Source organism: Polypterus senegalus, chromosome 17, assembly GCF_016835505.1.
Source record: "Polypterus senegalus isolate Bchr_013 chromosome 17, ASM1683550v1, whole genome shotgun sequence".
Taxonomy (NCBI): Eukaryota; Metazoa; Chordata; class Cladistia; order Polypteriformes; family Polypteridae; genus Polypterus; species Polypterus senegalus.
Genome location: NC_053170.1, coordinates 84,019,826 through 84,039,712, shown reverse-complemented (window position 1 = coordinate 84,039,712; position 19,887 = coordinate 84,019,826). Strand labels below are relative to the sequence as shown.

The window sequence follows — 19,887 nt, the reverse complement described above, 5'->3', positions numbered from 1 at the left end:
AAACTATTTTGGTATAAGGTTGCAACATTAAACGTGAAAAAAGTGAAATGGTCTGAATACTATACTACAAATGGGCGTTTTGTAAAAGGAGCTTACTTGGAAGCCGCCTAAATAACAAAATTTAAGATTTGCAGTTTCACAAATCATGTTCAACAGAATCTAAGCAAGTATTCCACAAGCACACGTCAAAAATGGCAGGACAGCTCTTAGCGGGTTTACCTCAGTTTATCACAACCGTGCGAATTGCCAATCAGGCTGAAAATGACATCACCACTTGCTTCAGGGTATAGTTCATTTTCTAGAATTTCATAGATAAGAAAGAAGTGAAAGATAATTGTTATTCACTTTAATTTATTTGAACATTACCATTTTAGCATTCCTCCATTTTTTCTTTTATATGACACAATCGCAGGGATCGCTAATGTGGCACCATTAAGGTGCAGAACAGAAACCAAGGCACTCTCATTCGCACTGGGGTACTTTAAAGTTGCAAATCTCCTAATATTTATTTCTAATAATTTTATATGTCTTTGACAGATAAAGGGAAGTGGGAAGAAATTAGTGTCTCCCATTTAATATGCAAAACAATTTAAATATGAATTGTGTTTAGGTTTACAGCAGGGGTGTAAAGCTCTTATCGCCACAGGCCGGATCCAGCCCTCAGACCTTTTTAATGCAACCCACTTAACCAATATTCAGAACATGCTACATATGGTCCATTAGGTACTTATGACCATTCATTTTTTTTCTACAAAGACTCCCTTTTTTGTGTGTTTCATATATAGGGAGATTCTAATGGACGGGGACCCGAGCTATGATGCATTACTCACGTAATTATGAAACAACAGTAATGAAATAAATGCAGTGCATTTCTTGATAGATTTGTAAATTATTCAATCACATTTTCGTGTTGGAAATGGTTGCCTTCTTCTTACAAACTCAGATCAAGATGGCGCTCCATATTGGCAAAAGTATCCACAAGCATTGTAGGTATGATGGCAGCAATTTCCTGTTCAAGTCAGTCATCGTCCAACCTACCATATCCTAACACAGGGTCACGGGGGTCTGCTGGAGCCAATCCCAGCCAGCACAGGGCGCAAGGCAGGAACAAACCCCGGGCAGGGCGCCAGCCCACCGCAGTTCCTGTTCATGTTTCACTGGTAATTGTTTCAGTGTACAAGGCTTTTCCTTTTCAGCACTACCCAAAGGAAGAAATCTGGAGGTGATAGGTCTGGGGAACGAGGTTGGCCATAATCCATCTGAAATGGTCCGATTGCCAAAAAACAATTCAATTTGTGCCATGCTGCAAGCTGATGTGTGACAGGTTGCCCCATCCTGCTGGAAATAAGCTTCACTGATCTCATGGTCATCCAGTTCATTCACAAATAAGTCAAAAAGAGTGCCCTGCTTCACTTGTTCAAACATTTATCTAGGAATACTGTGACGTATTCTCTATAAAGTCTGTCTCTATAAAGACAGTAATGCATCATAATTCAGGACCTTGACAATTAGAACCACCCTGTACAAATTATACCCATATACAACCTAGCCAGATTCCGTTTACACCTGGCATAGAAATGTGTCTCCAGTGTCTGCTTGTATTTATCTGCACAGCACAGCACACCACAACTATTAACCCGTAGTTAAAACAGATACGGGCTGCTCACAAAGACCCAACAAGAAAAAAAGTAAAAGGAAGATGACATGCCCCACTACCATAGAGACATTTAGCTCTGCAGCCTGATGCTTTAACATAATGAAGGAGCTGGTAAGTCGACTTCACACAAGCTGATCACTTTTTTGAAGTTGCACCAGTGCTGGTCATCATTCTATAGCTTACCTAACTGTCGCCATAGCCGTATATGACTCTTTTGTCTTTTGCACTGACTCGATTGCTGCATGTGAACAGCAAACACATTTGCATTTCCACTCGTGTTAAATGTGATCACAAACCCACTTCTGAGTTGGTCTGTGTGATCCGTCACCAGCGCGTTTACACACATGTGGTCAAGACGGAAACTTCTTGGACTTTCTGGAGAATCAAGATCATTTTTCCATTTTATAGAAGTGTTTTCTAGCCAGATTGAGAAATATGTTGAAAATGGCATCTCCTCATCAACATGAAATAAGAATCCAAATCCATCAAAAATATAATTATAACATATGCAAAATATTATTTTTGAAGATTAAACTTAATAGTTTTGAAGAAAGTCGGCTTTGGGCAAATTAAGAATGACTCAACATATTTATAAAAGATTGTTGTAAGTGAACTTCCAACCTTTCCTAAAGTGACCTGAGAAATGTACTTATTAATCTTTATATACAGTATATAATACACTACTGTGGCTGTCCGTTTGTCTGTCTAGGATTTTAAATCACCTGTAGCTCGCAAACCATTTGACTTATTGACCTGAAATATGGTACACATATATTAGATGACGTCTACTATCCACCGTCGGGGTGATGAGGAATAACCTTGGAGGTCAATCTTTTTATTTTATTGTAGAATCAACTCTCGACAGTGTGCGGCACATGCGTATGGGCGCCATTCTCATCCCTACCACCATTGCCATCACTACCCTTACCACTTCATATCTTAAATCGTTATAGAGGCAGATTGAAGACTTAAGAGCCAGCTTAAGAGAAAAATGAAAGAAAACATACTAAGTGATTGAAACACAAATGCTGACTTAATCAGTTTTAACGCAAAAAGATGCAGACGAAAGAAGAGAAGCAGCGGGCCGCTAGGGTGGAGAAAAGAAGAGCTGCTCAGGAAACAGCAAACATATCAACATCTGAGCAAATGAATGCTAAACATACAGAGAAACAGTATAAAAACTAGGAATGCTCAAGTCAAGTGCATTCACTGCACGTTATCGTGGTTACTGGTATGTTTACTGGTAAGTAATACTACCCTGTAAACTTCTCTTTAATAATTTGGTTATGATATCATCAACTGATCTAGAAAAGAAGGTGAGATGTTTCAGGCATCAAAGAGAATAGCATTCTGCTCTACATAAATAATGAATCAAAGCTGCTTTGTGCAGTTCTCCTCAGGTTACAGTGCAGCTGATCTTGCTCATGTCTTTATACTTTCCTTCCATTCCTCCTCTGCCTGACTAGGGATGGCACACGACATGGCCAAATGTGTTATTTCCCTTTTCTGCTGTACCAGATCCGGCTGAGGTGTGTCTTCTCAAATGGTTGCACAGTATTTATCTATTCTGGCCCAGTTATTTTTTCAGTTGTTTCCCCCTATGGATGACCTGGGAAGTGGTTTTCCAGTTTCTCTGTAACTCATTTGTCGGATTATAACAGAGGTGAGGTTTCCATTATATTCCCATTTGCTTCTGGCTTTGCCTCAAGGTGGTCTGACCAAACAAAACAACATCAGGCTAAGCAAGTTTTTTGCTAGTCATCATACTGGTCAGAAAATAGATTAAATTAATAACAAATATCACTACCATCTATTCATTCATATATTCACAATCAAACGTGTACAATACAGATTAGGGTTATTTAAATTGAGCCTGCATTGGCAGCAGCAGGGGCAAGACAGGAGCCTGCTGTCACTCCATGACAAACTATTCAGTTTGTTTATTGACAAGTTAGTGTTACGGACAAGTCCATACATAAATATTGTGCCTGTTTTGACATATGCAAGTGACTAAAGGTTAAAAAGTGCCTCACTGGTTAAAATAAAATAGAAAATAATGAAAACAGGTATTACCCACAAAAATGAACTCTGTCAGCTAGTTAACAGTCTGGCCTACCACTAACCATGCACTCATTTACTTTTATAATTAAGTGGCTCTTGGTCATTCTGATAGAATGCAAGAAGTTATCTAATGAAGCAAATTCTAATGTAAAAATTGAGGCATTTCAGGAATGTGAGACTTAATGCACCGCATTTATAGGCCAAGTCCAAGACTAAGGTGTGAAACATGGAATTGCTGTTTTACATGTAATCCTCAGATCCAGGAGTGTATCGGGGTTCTAAGTGAGACTGCTTTAACAAAATGGACAGGAAGATGGGCTGGTTTCTCGCAAAATGGAGTCCATGTATCACTATGAGTTGAATATAGGAGGGAAGCAAATGTTGCTAGCATTTGTGATACAATTAATACAAATGTCCGATAACAGAGATGGTAGAGTTTAACATGTTCACTGTGCATCAGTAATGGTAACAGACGGCCCCAAAAAGCAGTTCCTGCTCTGAGACTGCAGTTCCTCGTTGCTGCTGGGATGCCCTAAGAGGGGTCAGTAACAAATAAGTGAAGTACTTCTTGTATATGTCAGTTCAGATGAGACAGTGTTTCCTCCTGAGAGAACTCTTCCAACACCTGGACAATACTACCTGCCTCAGGCATCTCGGCGTACTCCACCTTCACATTCTGCAGCAGCACATCTCCATTGCCACAGTTCTGGAGGAATGTGTAACAGCGAAAAAGGGCATAATGGCTCGTCTCAGCCTGCCGAACCAGGCGCTTCAGGTTGTTCAAGTCTTGTATTGCCTGGAAGTGAGATACACAGACAGAGAGTACAGGCACTTTCAGTTCCTTGGAAAATGCAAGTGATGCAATTAGAAGTTCCCAATGTGTCTGCATAGCATTTGAAATAAGATATTGTTGATTGTCCTTTTGACCTGGGGTTAGATGAAGACCACTCTTCCTTTTGTGTGTCATAAAAAGCAACTAAAGGAGGCTGGCATCAAGAACAGCCTTCAACCTTAGGTGTTGCAGTGTGTAAAGGAGTCTGCAGGCAGAAAGCGTGACATTTCTTTTGTAGAAAAAGTGGATAGGCTGAATGGCCTGTTCTCAACTAAATCTTGCAAATGTTGTAATGTAAAGTGTGTTAGAGGGGTACAACATGTGGATGTACTAAGAGCGAGTTTAAAGATCAGCACTGGAGTCGCTTTGAAAAAAGTAGGGAAGCTCTGGTACTTTGGTGATATGTTAAGTGCAGAGAGTGGTTTAAGAACAGGATTGATAAAGAGGGTGAGAGGTGCATAGAAGAAATACCAGGAGCAGTCATTCAGTTTGACTTCTAAAGTAGCCCTGCTGGCATTGAAAGAAAAGGTTTAAGTAAACTGTGTGAGGAACAGCACAATCTATGAATGTAAGACATGGCTGATAAAGCAGAACATAAAGTTTAAAAAGAATGGAGCGGAGACTGTGAAGTGTCATGAAGAGAAAGAAAGAAAGATGAACGCAGTGTTAAGACAAAGACTTCTTGTAGAGGCAATATGTGTTTTACTGAGAAGAAACAGACTGAGGTGGTTTGGGCATGTGGACTGAAAGGCAGAGGGTGATTGGGTGAAGAGGTGCACCACGGTAGATGGTGCTGGGTAGATAAGGCCATGGAAGAGGCTAAATAAGATGTGGTTGGAGGTGATGTCAGATGATATGAAAAGAATGGATCTCACCTCAAAAGGACACCCAGGACTGTGGAAAAAGATTTTTGTGGGCAACCAGCTACCCTGGGTAAACCCAAAAAATGGCTGTTAAAATCCAGTGATGGTGACGATAACGATATTGCTGGTTGAAAGCACTCAAGCAGCTAATTAACAACATTTTTACAAATCATCTGTCATTTACTTATGCTGGATGGTGGCACATTGCAGCTTTCACATGCTTTGCCCTTCAAAATACAACATTATAATTTGCTATATGACAATTGCACTTAACAGCGCTTTCTTTGTCACCTTTAGCTTGAAGTTTTCCAGAATCTGCCTCAGAAGAAACGCATTGCCCCCTTCAGCACTATTCAGAAAGGCTTGGCTCCACTCCTCACAAAATCTGTTCTTTCCTGCGAAACAGTCAAATCAAGTTTTAATTGGGCCAAGGAGATTAAGCATCTGCTTAACCTAACGTACACCATTTCACCAGTGTCTCCACTTAAACATTCATTCTCTTTTTTGAGCCAGCATGAAATGAACCTCCTTGAAGCCTCATTACACTGAAATCAGATTTGTGGCACATGGCACTGTACATGTGATTTCTCAGTTTTTTTATTTTTAATAAATTTGCAAAAACCTCAAGTAAACTTTTTTCATGTTGTCATTACGGGGTGTTGTGTGTAGAATTCTGAGGAAAAAAATGAATTTAATCCATTTTGGAATAAGGCTGTAACATAACATAATGTGGAAAAAGTGATACACAGTGCATCCGGAAAGTATTCACAGCGCATGTGTGTGTGTATATATATATATATATATATATATATATATATATATATATATATATATATATATATATATATATATATATATATATATATATATATATATATATATATATATATACACAGTGGGATGCAAAAGTTTGGGCAACCTTGTTAATAGTCATTATTTTCTTGTATAAATCGTTGGTTGTTACGATAAAAATGTCAGTTAAATATATCATATAGGAGACACACACTGTGATATTTGAGAAGTGAAATGAAGTTTATTGGATTTACAGAAAGTGTGCAATAATTGTTCAAACAAAATCAGGCAGGTGCATATATTTGGGCACCGTTGTCATTTTATTGATTCCAAAACTTTTAGAACTAATTATTGGAACTCAAATTGGCTTGGTAAGCTCAGTGACCCCTGACCTACATACACAGGTGAATCCTATAATGAGAAAGAGTATTTAAGGGGTCAATTGTAAGTTTCCTCCTCCTTTAATTTTCTCTGAAGAGTAGCAACATGGGGGTCACAAAACAACTCTCAAATGACCTGAAGACAAAGATTGTTCACCATCATGGTTTAGGGGAAGGATACAGAAAGCTGTCCCAGAGATTTAAGCTGTAAAATATGGTGGTGGTTCCATCATGCTGTGGGGCTGTGTGGCCAGTGCAGGGACTGGGAATCTTGTCAAAGTTGAGGGACGCATGGATTCCACTCAGTATCAGCAGATTCTGGAGACCAATGTCCAGGAATCAGTGAGAAAGCTGAAGCTGCGCCGGGGCTGGATCTTTCAACAAGACAATGACCGAAACACTGCTCAAAATCCACTAAGGCATTCATGCAGAGGAACAAGTACAACGTTCTGGAATGGCCATCTCAGTCCCCAGACCTGAATATAATTGAAAATCTGTGGTGTGAGTTAAAGAGAGCTGTCCATGCTCGGAAGCCATCAAACCTGAATGAACTAGAGATGTTTTGTAAAGAGGAATGGTCCAAAATACCTTCAACCACAATCCAGACTCTCATTGGAACCTACAGGAAGCGTTTAGAGGCTGTAATTTCTGCAAAAGGCTGATCTACTAAATATTGATTTCATTTCTTTTTTGTGGTGCCCACATTTATGCACCTGCCTGATTTTGTTTGAACAATTATTGCACACTTTCTGTAAATCCAATAAACTTCATTTCACTTCTCAAATATCACTGTGTGTGTCTCCTATATGATATATTTAACTGACATTTTTATCATAACAACCAACGATTTATACAGGAAAATAATGACTATTAAAAAGGTTGCCCAAACTTTTGCATCCCACTGTATGTGTGTATATATATATATATAAAAAGATAGGTTATCTGAATTGTTACCATTAAATGGCCTGAGCCAAGAGGTGCTTGGGAAGTGGATGAATGATCCCTTATACTGATATGGTATTATATGGACTTCAGCAACCTGCAACCCTCAAACAGAAAAGCAGCTTCTGAAAATGAACGGATGAATTTGTAATTTTTCACCCAATGTTCTGCTGCTTCTCTTGCTAAATGAGTGTCAAGAGTTTTGTTGCGAGTGTCACCTTAACAGAACATTTTCTTAGTGATATGTAATTTTTGCAACATACAGCAGGATTAGTGAAGCCAACATGAAAGATTATGCAAGTCTATTGGGACCAACGGGCAGTTCACTTTCAGACATTTCCGCGAACATTTTTACCTCATTTAATATAAAAATGGTCTGAATCAGCATAAGCCACCATAATTCAGGGTATTCATTAGAAACGTAATGACATACTTCATGAAGTATCAGTACATAAACAAGAATAGTTGCATCGGATATCTGCAATATTAAAATGTTTGTTTTAAGTTAAATGCTAAATATTGTCGAGGTTAATAGAAATTTGTAATTTTTCACCCTCAGGTCATTAATAAAGGATCAAAAAGAACATCACATTCATAATCACTGACCTTGTAACAAAACCCTATGTGCTTGTGTTTAAAATTTACTATTTTTATCTTTCTGGGAGTGACTCTTATAGGACCACCAGTGGAGACTCAAATTTCAAAAATGTTATCATATTCATGATCACCAACTTTAAAATAGCATAAAACAATACTCCACAGACCTATATTACTGATCTGTATTTTTTTGAAGTTTTATGAAAAGGAGTAACTTTGACCTATCGTGTCGTATTAGCAGGTGAACTCCTGGGGTTGGTTGATGAGGCACGCACAACTTCAAGTCCTTATGATTATTTTGGCTGAAGACATGTATTAATTTACACTTTATCATAAGGGTGTAATTTCTTGCACAAAGTGTGGTTTAAAAATGGTCTAAAAAGGAGGGTTTTCCAGGTCTAGAGGGCAAACAAGTGGGGAAAACATAAAATCAAAAAAGCTTGATGTCTTGTATAACTAGACATCAAGATGAGTTGAAAGTATGTCATATGTGGGGGTTTTCTCATACCAAGGAGTCAAGAGGCAGTGGAAAAAAGTGATTTCAAAGTGTTCATAAGTAATTTTATGAACACAATAATAATATGAATAAACATTAACACATGCACATTTATTCTGCAGAGAATTTTTGGGGTTTTCCATCACCCAGAATATATTCACAAACACACATATTTCAGTTCAAAAAGTACTCTATATATTTCTAAACAATGACTGAAAGTATGGGCAGCACAATGAAACAGTGGAAGAGACTGGCATATCAAATCCCTGGTGTTCCCTACGTGGAGTTTGCATATTCTCCCCATGTCTGTATTAGTTTTCAAAGAGGTCCAAAGTGGTTGCAGGTTAGGTTAATTGGGGTTGGCCTTAGTGTGTATATGTGTGTGTGTGTGTGCCCCAAAGCTTCCTGGGATAGGTTCCAGCTGCCCTATGACCCTGCCCTGGATAAGCTGGTTAGCAGGATTAATTGATAGTCTGGATGTATGCATTTAGGGTTTTGATGTAATTACAGTGTACAGAAAGTAGCAACCCTTTATGACCCTGAACTGCATAAGTGGATTAGACCTTGGAAAAATGAACAGATGTAATTACAGGTACTTAAAAAAAAAAAAAAACAGACTGGGCAAAACTAACAAAAAACAGCAACAACAATCACCACCTACCTCAACATTTATCAGAACTGAGAGAAGGCAGCAAATTATTTTATGAAATTTTGACACTTTAACCAATTTATATGACCTGTTGTATTGAGAGATACCATTGATGGCATCATTTTGACACTGTAAATTTTGTTAGGAGAACAAAAATGTTATCTGGGTAAACAAAGCAATGAATCAATCATTAGGTGCATGTTATGGAAGGCACTATATAAGATGACATCTTCAGTGGGCTTTTCTTATTTTTTGGTATTATTAATGGAAAATTGCACATTTTTACTTGCCTGATAAAACATTAACACATCATTGAATCTGCTTAATTTAGTTCAGGATCACAGGTGAGGGCCGGAGACTGTCCTGGCAGTATGAGCTACGCACCATGAAACAACTCCAGACAGGATGCCAGGCCATCCTCAAGCTTACACCCACATTCACTTATATTGGACCAATTTAGTGCTGACATTTCATTGTAATCTGCATGTCTTTGGAATGTGAAAGGAGTCCTGGAGTACCCGGAGGAAAACCCACAGAGATATGTGGAGCTTGTGCAACCTTCACTCGGAGAATCAAACCTCTGTGCGACAGTAACAATCCAGGCAAGACCATTTTCTCCATTTTTGAAAGTTGCAGACATTCATATTATAGAATCAACCAAAATACTTTGTTGCCAACTTGCCATATTAGTTCTGCAGGAGAATTTGGGACACATTTTTTGCTTTTCAAGACTATTTTTAGTTACACTATTAATAAACAAAGCAAGCATAGAATTACCATGTTCTTCAATGAATCTGCAGTCTTGATTAATCTCTACTTGTCTCTGTTTTGTTTTCTGGTTATTCTGTGGTGGCACATTGAGCCGCCTGTAATGTCCACAAGACCCACTAGGACCTATTTAAGAACATTAATGTGGCATTGGAACCTCAGCAGGTTTCGTGTTTTTCCACTTTAACTTTATTTATTTATTTTTTTTCTTCCCTCCCAGTATGGAGACCTGGGTTTGCTTCCCGGGTCCTCCCTGCGTGGAGTTTGCATGTTCTCCCCATGTCTGCGTGGGCTTCCCCCGGGTGCTCCGGTTTCCTCCCACAGTCCAAAGACATGCAGGTTAGGTGCCCTGGTGATCCTAAATTGTTCTTAGTGTGTGCTTGGTGTGTGGGTATGTGTGCCCTGTGATGGGCTGGTGCCCTGCCCGGGGTTTGTTCCTACCTTGCGCCCTGTGTTGGCTGGGATTGGCTCCAGCAGACCCCCGTGATCCTGTGTTAGGCTATAGCGGGTTGGAAAATGACTGACTGACTGTCTGTCTGTCTGTCCTCCCAGCCATCTGACCTTATCACTGGAGTAATCTTTGCAGACTTCAAAACAAACTCTATATACAAGGACTCTACCTCTTTATTAATTACATATCTAACTTAAGGTGTACTATTTTCCTGTGTGCTATTTAGTCATTATTATTCTTTTCTAATTTAATTTGCTTTTCTTTTTTGCCAACTAGTTATTTCATATCTTATAAAGAACTTTTGGGATACATCCTGTGTATGAAAATGTGCTATAGAAATAAAATTTTGTTCCTTACCTTTATCCCTTAGGAATCCACATTTGTGATTTGCCTAAACTAAATGTCCCACGTGCATAACAAAATGTGATTAGGCCTCATTCCACTGGACACTTGGATAACTTCTGTTTCTTCCCAAGTAAAGGTTTACAGCATGTAGATTTTGACTACAGAATCTGTGTGACATTATTTACCTTCGTTCAGGAAGGTAGGCTGTAGCTGACTGCAGTCTATAAGGAGGCTTTTCTGTGGCTCAACCACTGATGCTCCGCAGCTCGATGCACTGGACACGTCCTCCTGAGCCAAACCATGAACGCTAGCTGCATTTAAAAACCTAGAGAGACATCAATTTCTTAAGGTTATCTGATAAGCAACAATATAAATAATAAAAATCATGTAACAGAGACTGGAACTTACCTCTCGATGTCCTGCTTGGTTTTGTCATCTGCCCCAAGGACATTTACAGGGGTGCGCCTCAAAGCCTGTGAAAATTAGGTTCTTGTTTGAAACCTTTTTGGGAACAAATGGATTAATGCCTCTCACAAAGAGCAGACAATGTATGACTCATTGCTGCATTCTGAATACTGAAAATTTGTTTTCTAACTCAATGCCACTAACTACTTACCACCACTACCACTACAAGGCTCATAGGAGAAGAGCTGGACACTCTAGGCACACTAGCCTGAAATAGTGAACCACCTTCATGTCAGAGGTTTCAGATGTGTGGGACCTCAACACTCCTCATCAATTTAGCCAGTCTACTTGCTCAAAGGGTGTATTAATGTGATCTAGATTTATCAAATACACTTAAACACTTGCAACCATAATTGAAAGATACATATGAACTAAAATACCTACAGCATGTAACAAGGAGGAAATTCTTTCCTGGGCAAGCAAGACCACTCTATGAATATACATAATAGAATCCTCATACCAACTGCTCACATATATCCCAATTTCAGTTTTCATGTCACTTTCCTGTAAGAGAAGAAATGAGGAGAAACAGATCAAGCACACCAGAGTCATATGGGACAGGGAAGTTGAGAAAGCAGATATTACCTGGAGGATCAGGCTACTGGGTAGCTCTTGGACATATCCATCCAGTTCTACTCTGAAAGTGAAATCTTTATTAAGGAAATCTTCAAGATGAATTCTAACCAGAGATACTTATGGCAGTCAGCAACTAAGGTAGGACAAGACCCAGGAGTTGGACTTTTCAAAGTCAGTCCTGGGACCCCAGATTTTGTTCCAACCAACTTGTGTTTTAAATTGGACTCATAAGCTAATCAAGCAAGCTGTTATTTCACAGATTTTATATTTTGGGTTCAATGTAAAATTACCAAACTAGGTTTGGTAAACTTTTATTAGAATGTACATACTGTATACATTTACATAAGATTCAGGGAGATTATTTACTGTTTTTTTTTTTAACTTGGCTTTTAATATTTTCATGATCATCATCATGATCTTCCTGGTGTTCTGCTTATTTAATCCAATATTTACTAATGAACACACTAGTGGGTCTAATGCCGACATAGCTGCAACCTTTCAGTATTTAATTTCTTTTGCCTGGGTATCTGCCATGCTTGTTCTTAATTGTCATTATTAAGATACATTTAAAAGAGTAAACTACACAAAACAAGCACAAAACTGTCTGCATGGGGTAACATTCAGATGTGTTCATGGACTTGAATGGCTGGTTTAATATTTGGAGCATTTTTAAAGCTTCTAGTCAATACATCCCAGAGTTTCTTTTTCACAATTTTGCTTACTACATATTATTGTAACAGTGAGTAATTTTCAAAACGAACCATGAAAATACAATGCAATTACATGTATAAGTCTTGTACAGTACATAAAATATGTTTAATACCATTTTGCAATATTTTGTGGCTGGAGTTGCATTAAAAGAGAGCAGATTTAAACTCAGGTGATGAAGAGATTCATGTCCCATTGTGAATTGTTGGATATGAAGCGTGTGTGACCTGGACTGGCCCATAAAAATAATGCCGCCCGACTAACCTCTCCTCTGACATCTTAAACAGATTTCAAAAATTAACACATTTTTACAAAATGACATAATTACTACATATACAAAGAGATATGCATGGGTGCTGACCTGTCATTTCCAATGGGTGGAAGGGGCAAATAATTAAGGACTACAACCTGGTACCATTGTCTAACAACAACTACAATAATAATTCTAATGCTCAAAGTGATGTAGCACAGAGGACACAGAGGTGGTAAAGGAAAATTAAACGATCTACTACTGTAGATTTTGAATACATTTCTAAAGACTGATTTAGTTCCAAATATAAGCATTTCTTGGTAACAATTTAGCTTAAGTACTGCAAAAATGCATCTTTTCCTCAAACACTCTTATGTAACAAGACCTTAACACAGTCTACACTCATCACATTCACTACCGCTCCTGGCAAGTGAACCAAGTTCTTCCTAGCTGGAAAAACTGATGCCATGCATTGACTGGAAGTGATGCTACATTATTTGCATATATTAACAAAGAAAAAGTGAGCAGGAATCGTGGGTAAATGTTTAAAGATAACCATGATACTTTGTGATTTCATTGAAATTTGTGATTTGATTAGGCTACTCTGTTAAGTTCAGGGGCCTAAATGTTTAGATGTTTACAGTTTATGGAACTAAATAGTAAGCTTATCATGGTACTATCATCATCACTGTTAGTTATCTGTCAGGTTAACCCAAAAGAACCTATCCCAACCAAAACATATTTATACTGCTATTCAAAAGCTGTGACATATTGTAGATTCAATCTTTTAACAGTAATGTAATATGTAAATAATAATAATAGCCCAATAGCTACATGTTTTCAACAAAGTCACATCTTCTGATATTTTAATTTCATTAAAAAAAAAAAAGCTACATGAAAATGTTGCCCTTGCCAAAGTACTTCCCAAGGTGATCAACTTGTTGCCTCCTCCCTTTCACTGGCCCTGTGGGTGACTAACTGTACTTTAAATTTCTTAAACATAACATTTTTGAAAGAACTACTCAGTGTAGTCTTAAGCTAAAATTGTTGTCTGCATCTGATCATGACAGATAACAGGGCATTGTGGTGCTTTTCCAATTAATTGCATCGTCAGAGAAATATTCATCTCGATATATATAAAATCCAACGTCTCTCTGTATGTCTGTCCACTTTTTATGAGAGAACTAATTAACGGATTTAGATCATTTTGTTTTTCTTCTGTAATTTGCTTGAACATTCTGGTTGATTTTGTGACTTCTCCCATCTTGCTAAGTATCACAGTTCACTTGCGGTACTTATTTATTTGCACAAATCCGAGCGGGCCATGGGGCCTCCTCACTCACGTGCCAGCCTCATGGTGTAACCTTAACTCCACTTAGTTAACAAACGGGAGAACTACTTAACGTATTTAGATTGTTTTTTTTTCCATACTTTGCTTGAACATTCATATTGATTTTGCGACTTCTTCCATCACATGAAATATCAAAGTTTGCTTGCAGGAGCAATATATTTGCTCTAATCCGAGACAGAGGCTGCGGGCCGAGAGGAGGGGAAGAGTGACGTCAGGAGTGGGGAGCCGGGCAGGGCCCTCCTCACTGTCCTGTTTCACTACTACGTGTGAGAAGCCGCGGGGGATGGCTAGTTCATTATAATCTGTAGATAATGCAGCCATGAGTTTGTTTTTAGTGTAACAGAAATGCGGAGCATGTTTATTCAATGTAGCATAATATGTCATCAATCCATCTTGCATACATTTCTAAATAGGTTATGTTGCTTTCAACTAGCATGTTTATGGATATATCACTTACCCACTTAGATTTCAAGAAGAACTGAGCTGCTGTGCCCGAGCTTGGCACAAGACGTGGTGCAGCCTCAGAGACAAATGCAGGATGTGGTGGAGGCAGAAGTCAGACTGTTAGTATGTAAAAAAGCCTCCCCTTGCATTCTGCTATAGTAAGGGATGTAATTTACCTTGTATGTTAATGCATAAACAAACAAAATCATTACTACCATATCGAATAAAAAAAGAATATCATTATTAGCGAATTGAAAAAATAAATACAAATATAACGTCATATGATAATACTGAGGTATCCAACTAGGTGTACATCTTACGTCTCCCATCCCATGTCCTGCAGCAAGTCATACCTTCCATAGTGTGCACGATTGCAGGTGTTTCAGTGTTTTACTGTCAAATAAGTAAAAAAAAAAAAATACATACTAGTTGAAGTAACCACTCCAAGCTAAAACTGGAGCAGTAAACTAATTTGTAGTTGAAGTTGCACAGAGTGTTTCTCTGTTGTAAGTTAGACAAGTTCACGAATGCTTTTCAACAGGAGATTTTTACATTTCAAAAATGTGCAATGCACCGTATTAAAGCTATCAGAATGGAAATGGACCTGTCCTAATAAATTTCCTTGAAAAACATCTGTGCTACATTTCAACAAAATTAGACCCTGGGAGCCAAGTTATTTTATGGAGAGAGAGAATGAGAGAGAGGCAAGCAGACTATCACAGTAGGTGCTTATATGCAAATGCGCCTAAAAAAATCAAATTAATGTTAAAACAGCAAAACAGAGTTAAGCATTTAAAGCCATACCAAAATACAAATATTTCTGAATATTTTCAGAATCCATTGCTATGCTTTTCTGAATGAATATGAAGAGAAGAGGAAAAAAATTAGGTAATTAAATGAAATAAATAAGAGGTAACATAACTGACTGTGAAACTGGTGGGAACAAAAACCCACAGCTACTGTGGCCTTTGAGGTTTAGACAAATTAAATGCAGTACCCTCATACTTTTATCTTCCCATTCTTAAACAAGAAAGGGACAATTTTGATGTAAAGTTGAATCTCTCAGTGTTTCCAGCATTTAAAAAGCATTGCTACATGAGCACACCAGTAAGGATATAGTTCAAGACCCTTTTCTGTGCCTCCAAGGAAGCAGACAACATAATTCAGGAAGGTCTTGTCCTCTTCTGCACCATGCTTGTCTTGCTGAAACAGACAGTGGTAACAGCCAATGACTTTTTCAGGAATACTAATGAAAGACAAAGAGAGAGAGAGAAAGAGAGTCTGATCATCCATGGTTTTAAATTCCTGCACAGCCTTACTCTTCTTAAAATAATTTTCTAAAAAACCCTGACAACATCATGATCCAGTGGTCCATCACAGTGGTTGTGGTGGTGGAATTACCATGCAAACACAGAGTTCTACATTTCATTTATGTATCTTTGAAGTGATGTTTAATGTTTCTGAGATTAACTTTCATCCAACATGATTTACTGGGCTTCTTCTTCAATGCTTCTGTCCTGTTGTCCCCTTTTGAATGTTTGTGAAATTCTTTCAGCATGGACCAGGCATTCCATAAATAAAATGTATTATTTAAAGGAAGGGAGATTTCTGAATTCTTCAGGTGCTATATAGTACTTTCCAAATGGGGTAACACCAAGACAGACTTTCTACAATGTCTTATGCATTGGTTGTACATCACTGTGTTAATTAATCAGTCTTTAGCTTACCTAATATCACTCATAGGAATAACTATGGCAGTGTATCTTTCAAAAAATGAAAGAAATAAACGTTGACTGTATAATAATGGCATGCGCTTTAAGTAGTAAGTACTTAAATTGATGCGGATTATGGACTTCTTCAAAAATGATAACTGCAAATATGCTAACATCATTTTCTTTTATCGATTCTGAAAAATGCTTTATGTTTATTGAACACTTCATGACAACATGAACTTAAAAGCTCTGACCAAAACATGCAAGACACACATATGGTGGCAAGGAAAAGAAAAATAAACAGCATTAAATATACTGTATGTGGAAAACCTAAGGATTATCTGTATTTAGGGGCCTTACATCCTTTATTCTAGCTAACTAGCCAAGTTAACCACTCTTGAATGTCTCAGGACCCTACTGTCAGTCAGTCAGTCATTTCCCAACCTGCTATATCCTAACACAGGGTCATGGGGGTCTGCCGGAGCCAATCCCAGCCAGCATATGGCACAAGGCAGGAACAAATCCCCAGGCAGGGAGCCAGCCCACCACACGACCCTACTGTACATGTTGTTTATCTCTGGACTGGGAACACTTGCAATGCAAATAACCCATTACCACTATGCAGTGTATACAAAACTCACCTAGAGAACATGCCCTGCAATCAGGCATCCTACATATCAAGAAAGATGTCCCTCCACATTACCAGAATGAATATGAATTTAGAATAGTGGATGCCTTATTCTGTCATGCTACTCTTATTATTATTTATTTGGCTGACACAATGGGAACACAGGGAAATGTACAACATTTGAGATATTATTCGTCACATAAAACATTTCTTTTGGTTTTCCAATTAAAAGAACTGGCAGATGAGGAGACTTGCTCATTGATTTAAAATCATAACCTCAGGGTTTGCAGTCCAAAGTCCAAAACCTTTATCACCATGTCACAATACTTTTAAGAGTTCACTTGGAAACTTACCTCAGTTCCAATGTGGCTGTGCTTCCAATACCAAACAGCAAGGTTCCTTTTCCAAGACGCTTACTAATGTGGCTTTGTAGATCAGGCTCAGCCTGTGATGGCAGGTTGGTGTCAATGAGGGTAACACTGGAAAACAGACAGATGGTCAAGTGGACTATGTTGATAGCTCCAAAAACCATGTTGGCTCAGGACTGGCTGAAAACTTTGTTTCAGGGATTGGAGTAGGATTTCTTTACAGAAATGCTCTTCATGTACTGTCACTCCCCTAAGAATACCCAGTTTTATGTTGCAGATGCACCTTTTAATCCTTCAAGTTCAGTTTATGTCATTACTATAGTTATTTATTCATGAGTACTGTAGTCATTTATTCAATACCCATTTTTCATTCAGACGACTGCTTATTTGGATTACTGTACAAAAAGCACATCGTCCAGTGATGCAAACGGTGACATTCCTACAAAGTATTGACTAACATTAGTTTTCAGATTATTTTTGGTAGTAAAGGTTTAAATGTATATAATAATGTGTACAGTATTTCATTGTAATTATACAATCAACCATGTGCATAGACGCAATGCTGATTGACTTGTATAAAATTGCACTGCACTAAAATATTGGCTCTACATTGAAGTAATTTAAGACTTGGAAGGAAATGGGAAAGAAAGTAGGACAGGGGTACGTGTCAGGTATTTGTTATTCTTATCGGTTTTGTCCGACAGGCGCAGAATATTCACCATTGCCCCCATGCAGTCGTTTTATTCAAAAATGGGTTTCAATCCATTTTAGGCGGAGACCTATATATATTTTTTATACGATGGAAGTCACTAAAATGATTCTGTTATTTACATCAACCTATTAGTAAACACCCTTTATATATATATATATATATATATATATAATCTTGATTCAATGGTAACCTGACTGTCCCGACAGTTTTACCTGCTGTCATCCCGTATCTCGTACAGTGCATAGTAAAAGTTGCCGGGTGGCGCCTCCTCCTCGGGATCGAGATCTGTACTTTTATCCTCTCCGTCTATGGACTCCTGAAGCGAACACTGGGACGTAAACATTTGTGTGTTTAGAGTTCACCGTCTCCTTGTTCTGCCTTTCTGTTGCTCTTTCTAACTCGTTCTCTATAAAACGGTATGAGCAGCTGAATGAGTTATATAAACATGGCTAAAGCGTTCTTGTAAAGTGAGGTCTGGGAATGCCTGCGCAGTCCTGGATTGGGATTGGCTAATCCGTGGAGCACAACCAATCATTCTTTAAAAGAATGCGGATGATCTGTCCGCACGTTCCCTGTTCGATCAGTTGTCCGGGCTGTTCAAAGGCAAAGCTTGGAAGGGTTCCGAGAACACACGATTTTATCCGCGCATTATTTCGCTTATGAAACTTATCTTTCCAAGATTACCCTCTTTGTTTTTTTTTTTTGCATATTATTTATATTGGTATGTAATTAAAAAGCATTTTAGAAAATGCTTAGCAAAAGATAATTCGATATAAGATAATAGAGAATTTGAATGTCTGTTCGAAAAAGGTAACGTTAAAACGTATTACTAGAAACTAATTGTAAATTAATTTCAAGCAATATTTAGCATCAATTGCCAATATTTAAACATTGAAAATTAAAATGGATATAAGATAATAATACAAATGTAAAAAAAAAACTTCCTTTTAATTGTAGCATTGACCAGTGAAATGGACGCTTAAATCTAAAAAAAGGTACAACACGTTTATTTTAGGTGAGATTATTGTACACTGTAATGCTTAAAGACGGGAAAATATCACGGGAGAAGACGGTTTTGCCATGACAGTTCCTTTCCTTTTTTTATTTTATTTGAGAGAGAGAAAGAACAAAATAATTGTGCATACAATTTACATAAGTTCTATACAAAACACGTTGTAAACGCCATGAATTTACTACAAAGCGGGATAGTTTTTATGTCCTGTTTTGTTTGCAAAGAATGTGATATTCATGTACATGTTGCATTTCTGACAAAAATCTGAGTGAAAAGGTTTCCAATTGGAAAAGTTCCACTTATGTACGGTATATAACGCAGGTTAACAATATACTGTATGTATGCTTTCCAATATTTTTGTTGTAATTCAGAGATCCAAACAGTACACATCCATAAAACAAATTAAAGTCACTAAACAATTGATCGGTGTTAAACACACGGTCTTAAGCCAGTGCTTTTTAGCATGATGACAGTGAGATGGGTGCATTCTAACAAAACAACAAATCCACGTCTCTTTTGAATTTTTATAACAGTTTAACTGTGCAATTCTATAAGTGACTTATTTGACCTTGTTTGTCAGACAATATCGATTTGGGATTGTCCATACCGTTTTCCTGTCAATATCATCAAATGTTGTATCCCAAAAGGAATACGTGAAGGCGTTGTACAAGGGTCGCAGTCTCCTTAAAAGCATTGCTATATTTTCTGTCTAATGCGTAAATCACTCGAATATGAGTTAAGGTTTATAACAGCAAATCTGCATTTCTGATGATTGAAGTGATCACCTTGTCAAGAATGGCACTAACGACGATAGCAAATTTAACACGG

General features: G+C 37.9%; 1 protein-coding gene across 1 annotated transcript; it reads right to left on the bottom strand.

Moving 5' to 3' along the window:
• Nucleotides 1–3,466: 3,466 nt before the first annotated feature.
• On the bottom strand, nt 3,467–18,544 carry c17h17orf75 (chromosome 17 C17orf75 homolog). Its single transcript, XM_039740042.1, has 9 exons — nt 18,260–18,544; nt 17,321–17,446; nt 15,745–15,873; nt 11,884–11,941; nt 11,683–11,802; nt 11,242–11,306; nt 11,019–11,158; nt 5,705–5,808; nt 3,467–4,514 (listed from the first exon to the last, which is right to left on the bottom strand). Exons 1-9 carry the CDS (start codon nt 18,388–18,390, stop codon nt 4,296–4,298), a joined length of 1,092 nt encoding a protein of 363 aa, XP_039595976.1. The 5' UTR covers nt 18,391–18,544; the 3' UTR covers nt 3,467–4,295.
• Nucleotides 18,545–19,887: the final 1,343 nt, after the last annotated feature.

Excerpts from the sequence above, each read along its gene's own strand:
- c17h17orf75 (XM_039740042.1), bottom strand. The coding sequence starts at position 18,390 with ATGTTTACGTCCCAGTGTTCGCTTCAGGAGTCCATAGACGGAGAGGAT. Across the intron at positions 15,874-17,320 it reads ACAGCCACATTGGAACTGAG|TATTCCTGAAAAAGTCATTG; the intron begins GTAAGTTTCCAA and ends GTCTTTCATTAG. Across the intron at positions 11,942-15,744 it reads ACAGAAAAGGGTCTTGAACT|TTTCAGAGTAGAACTGGATG; the intron begins ATATCCTTACTG and ends TAAAGATTTCAC.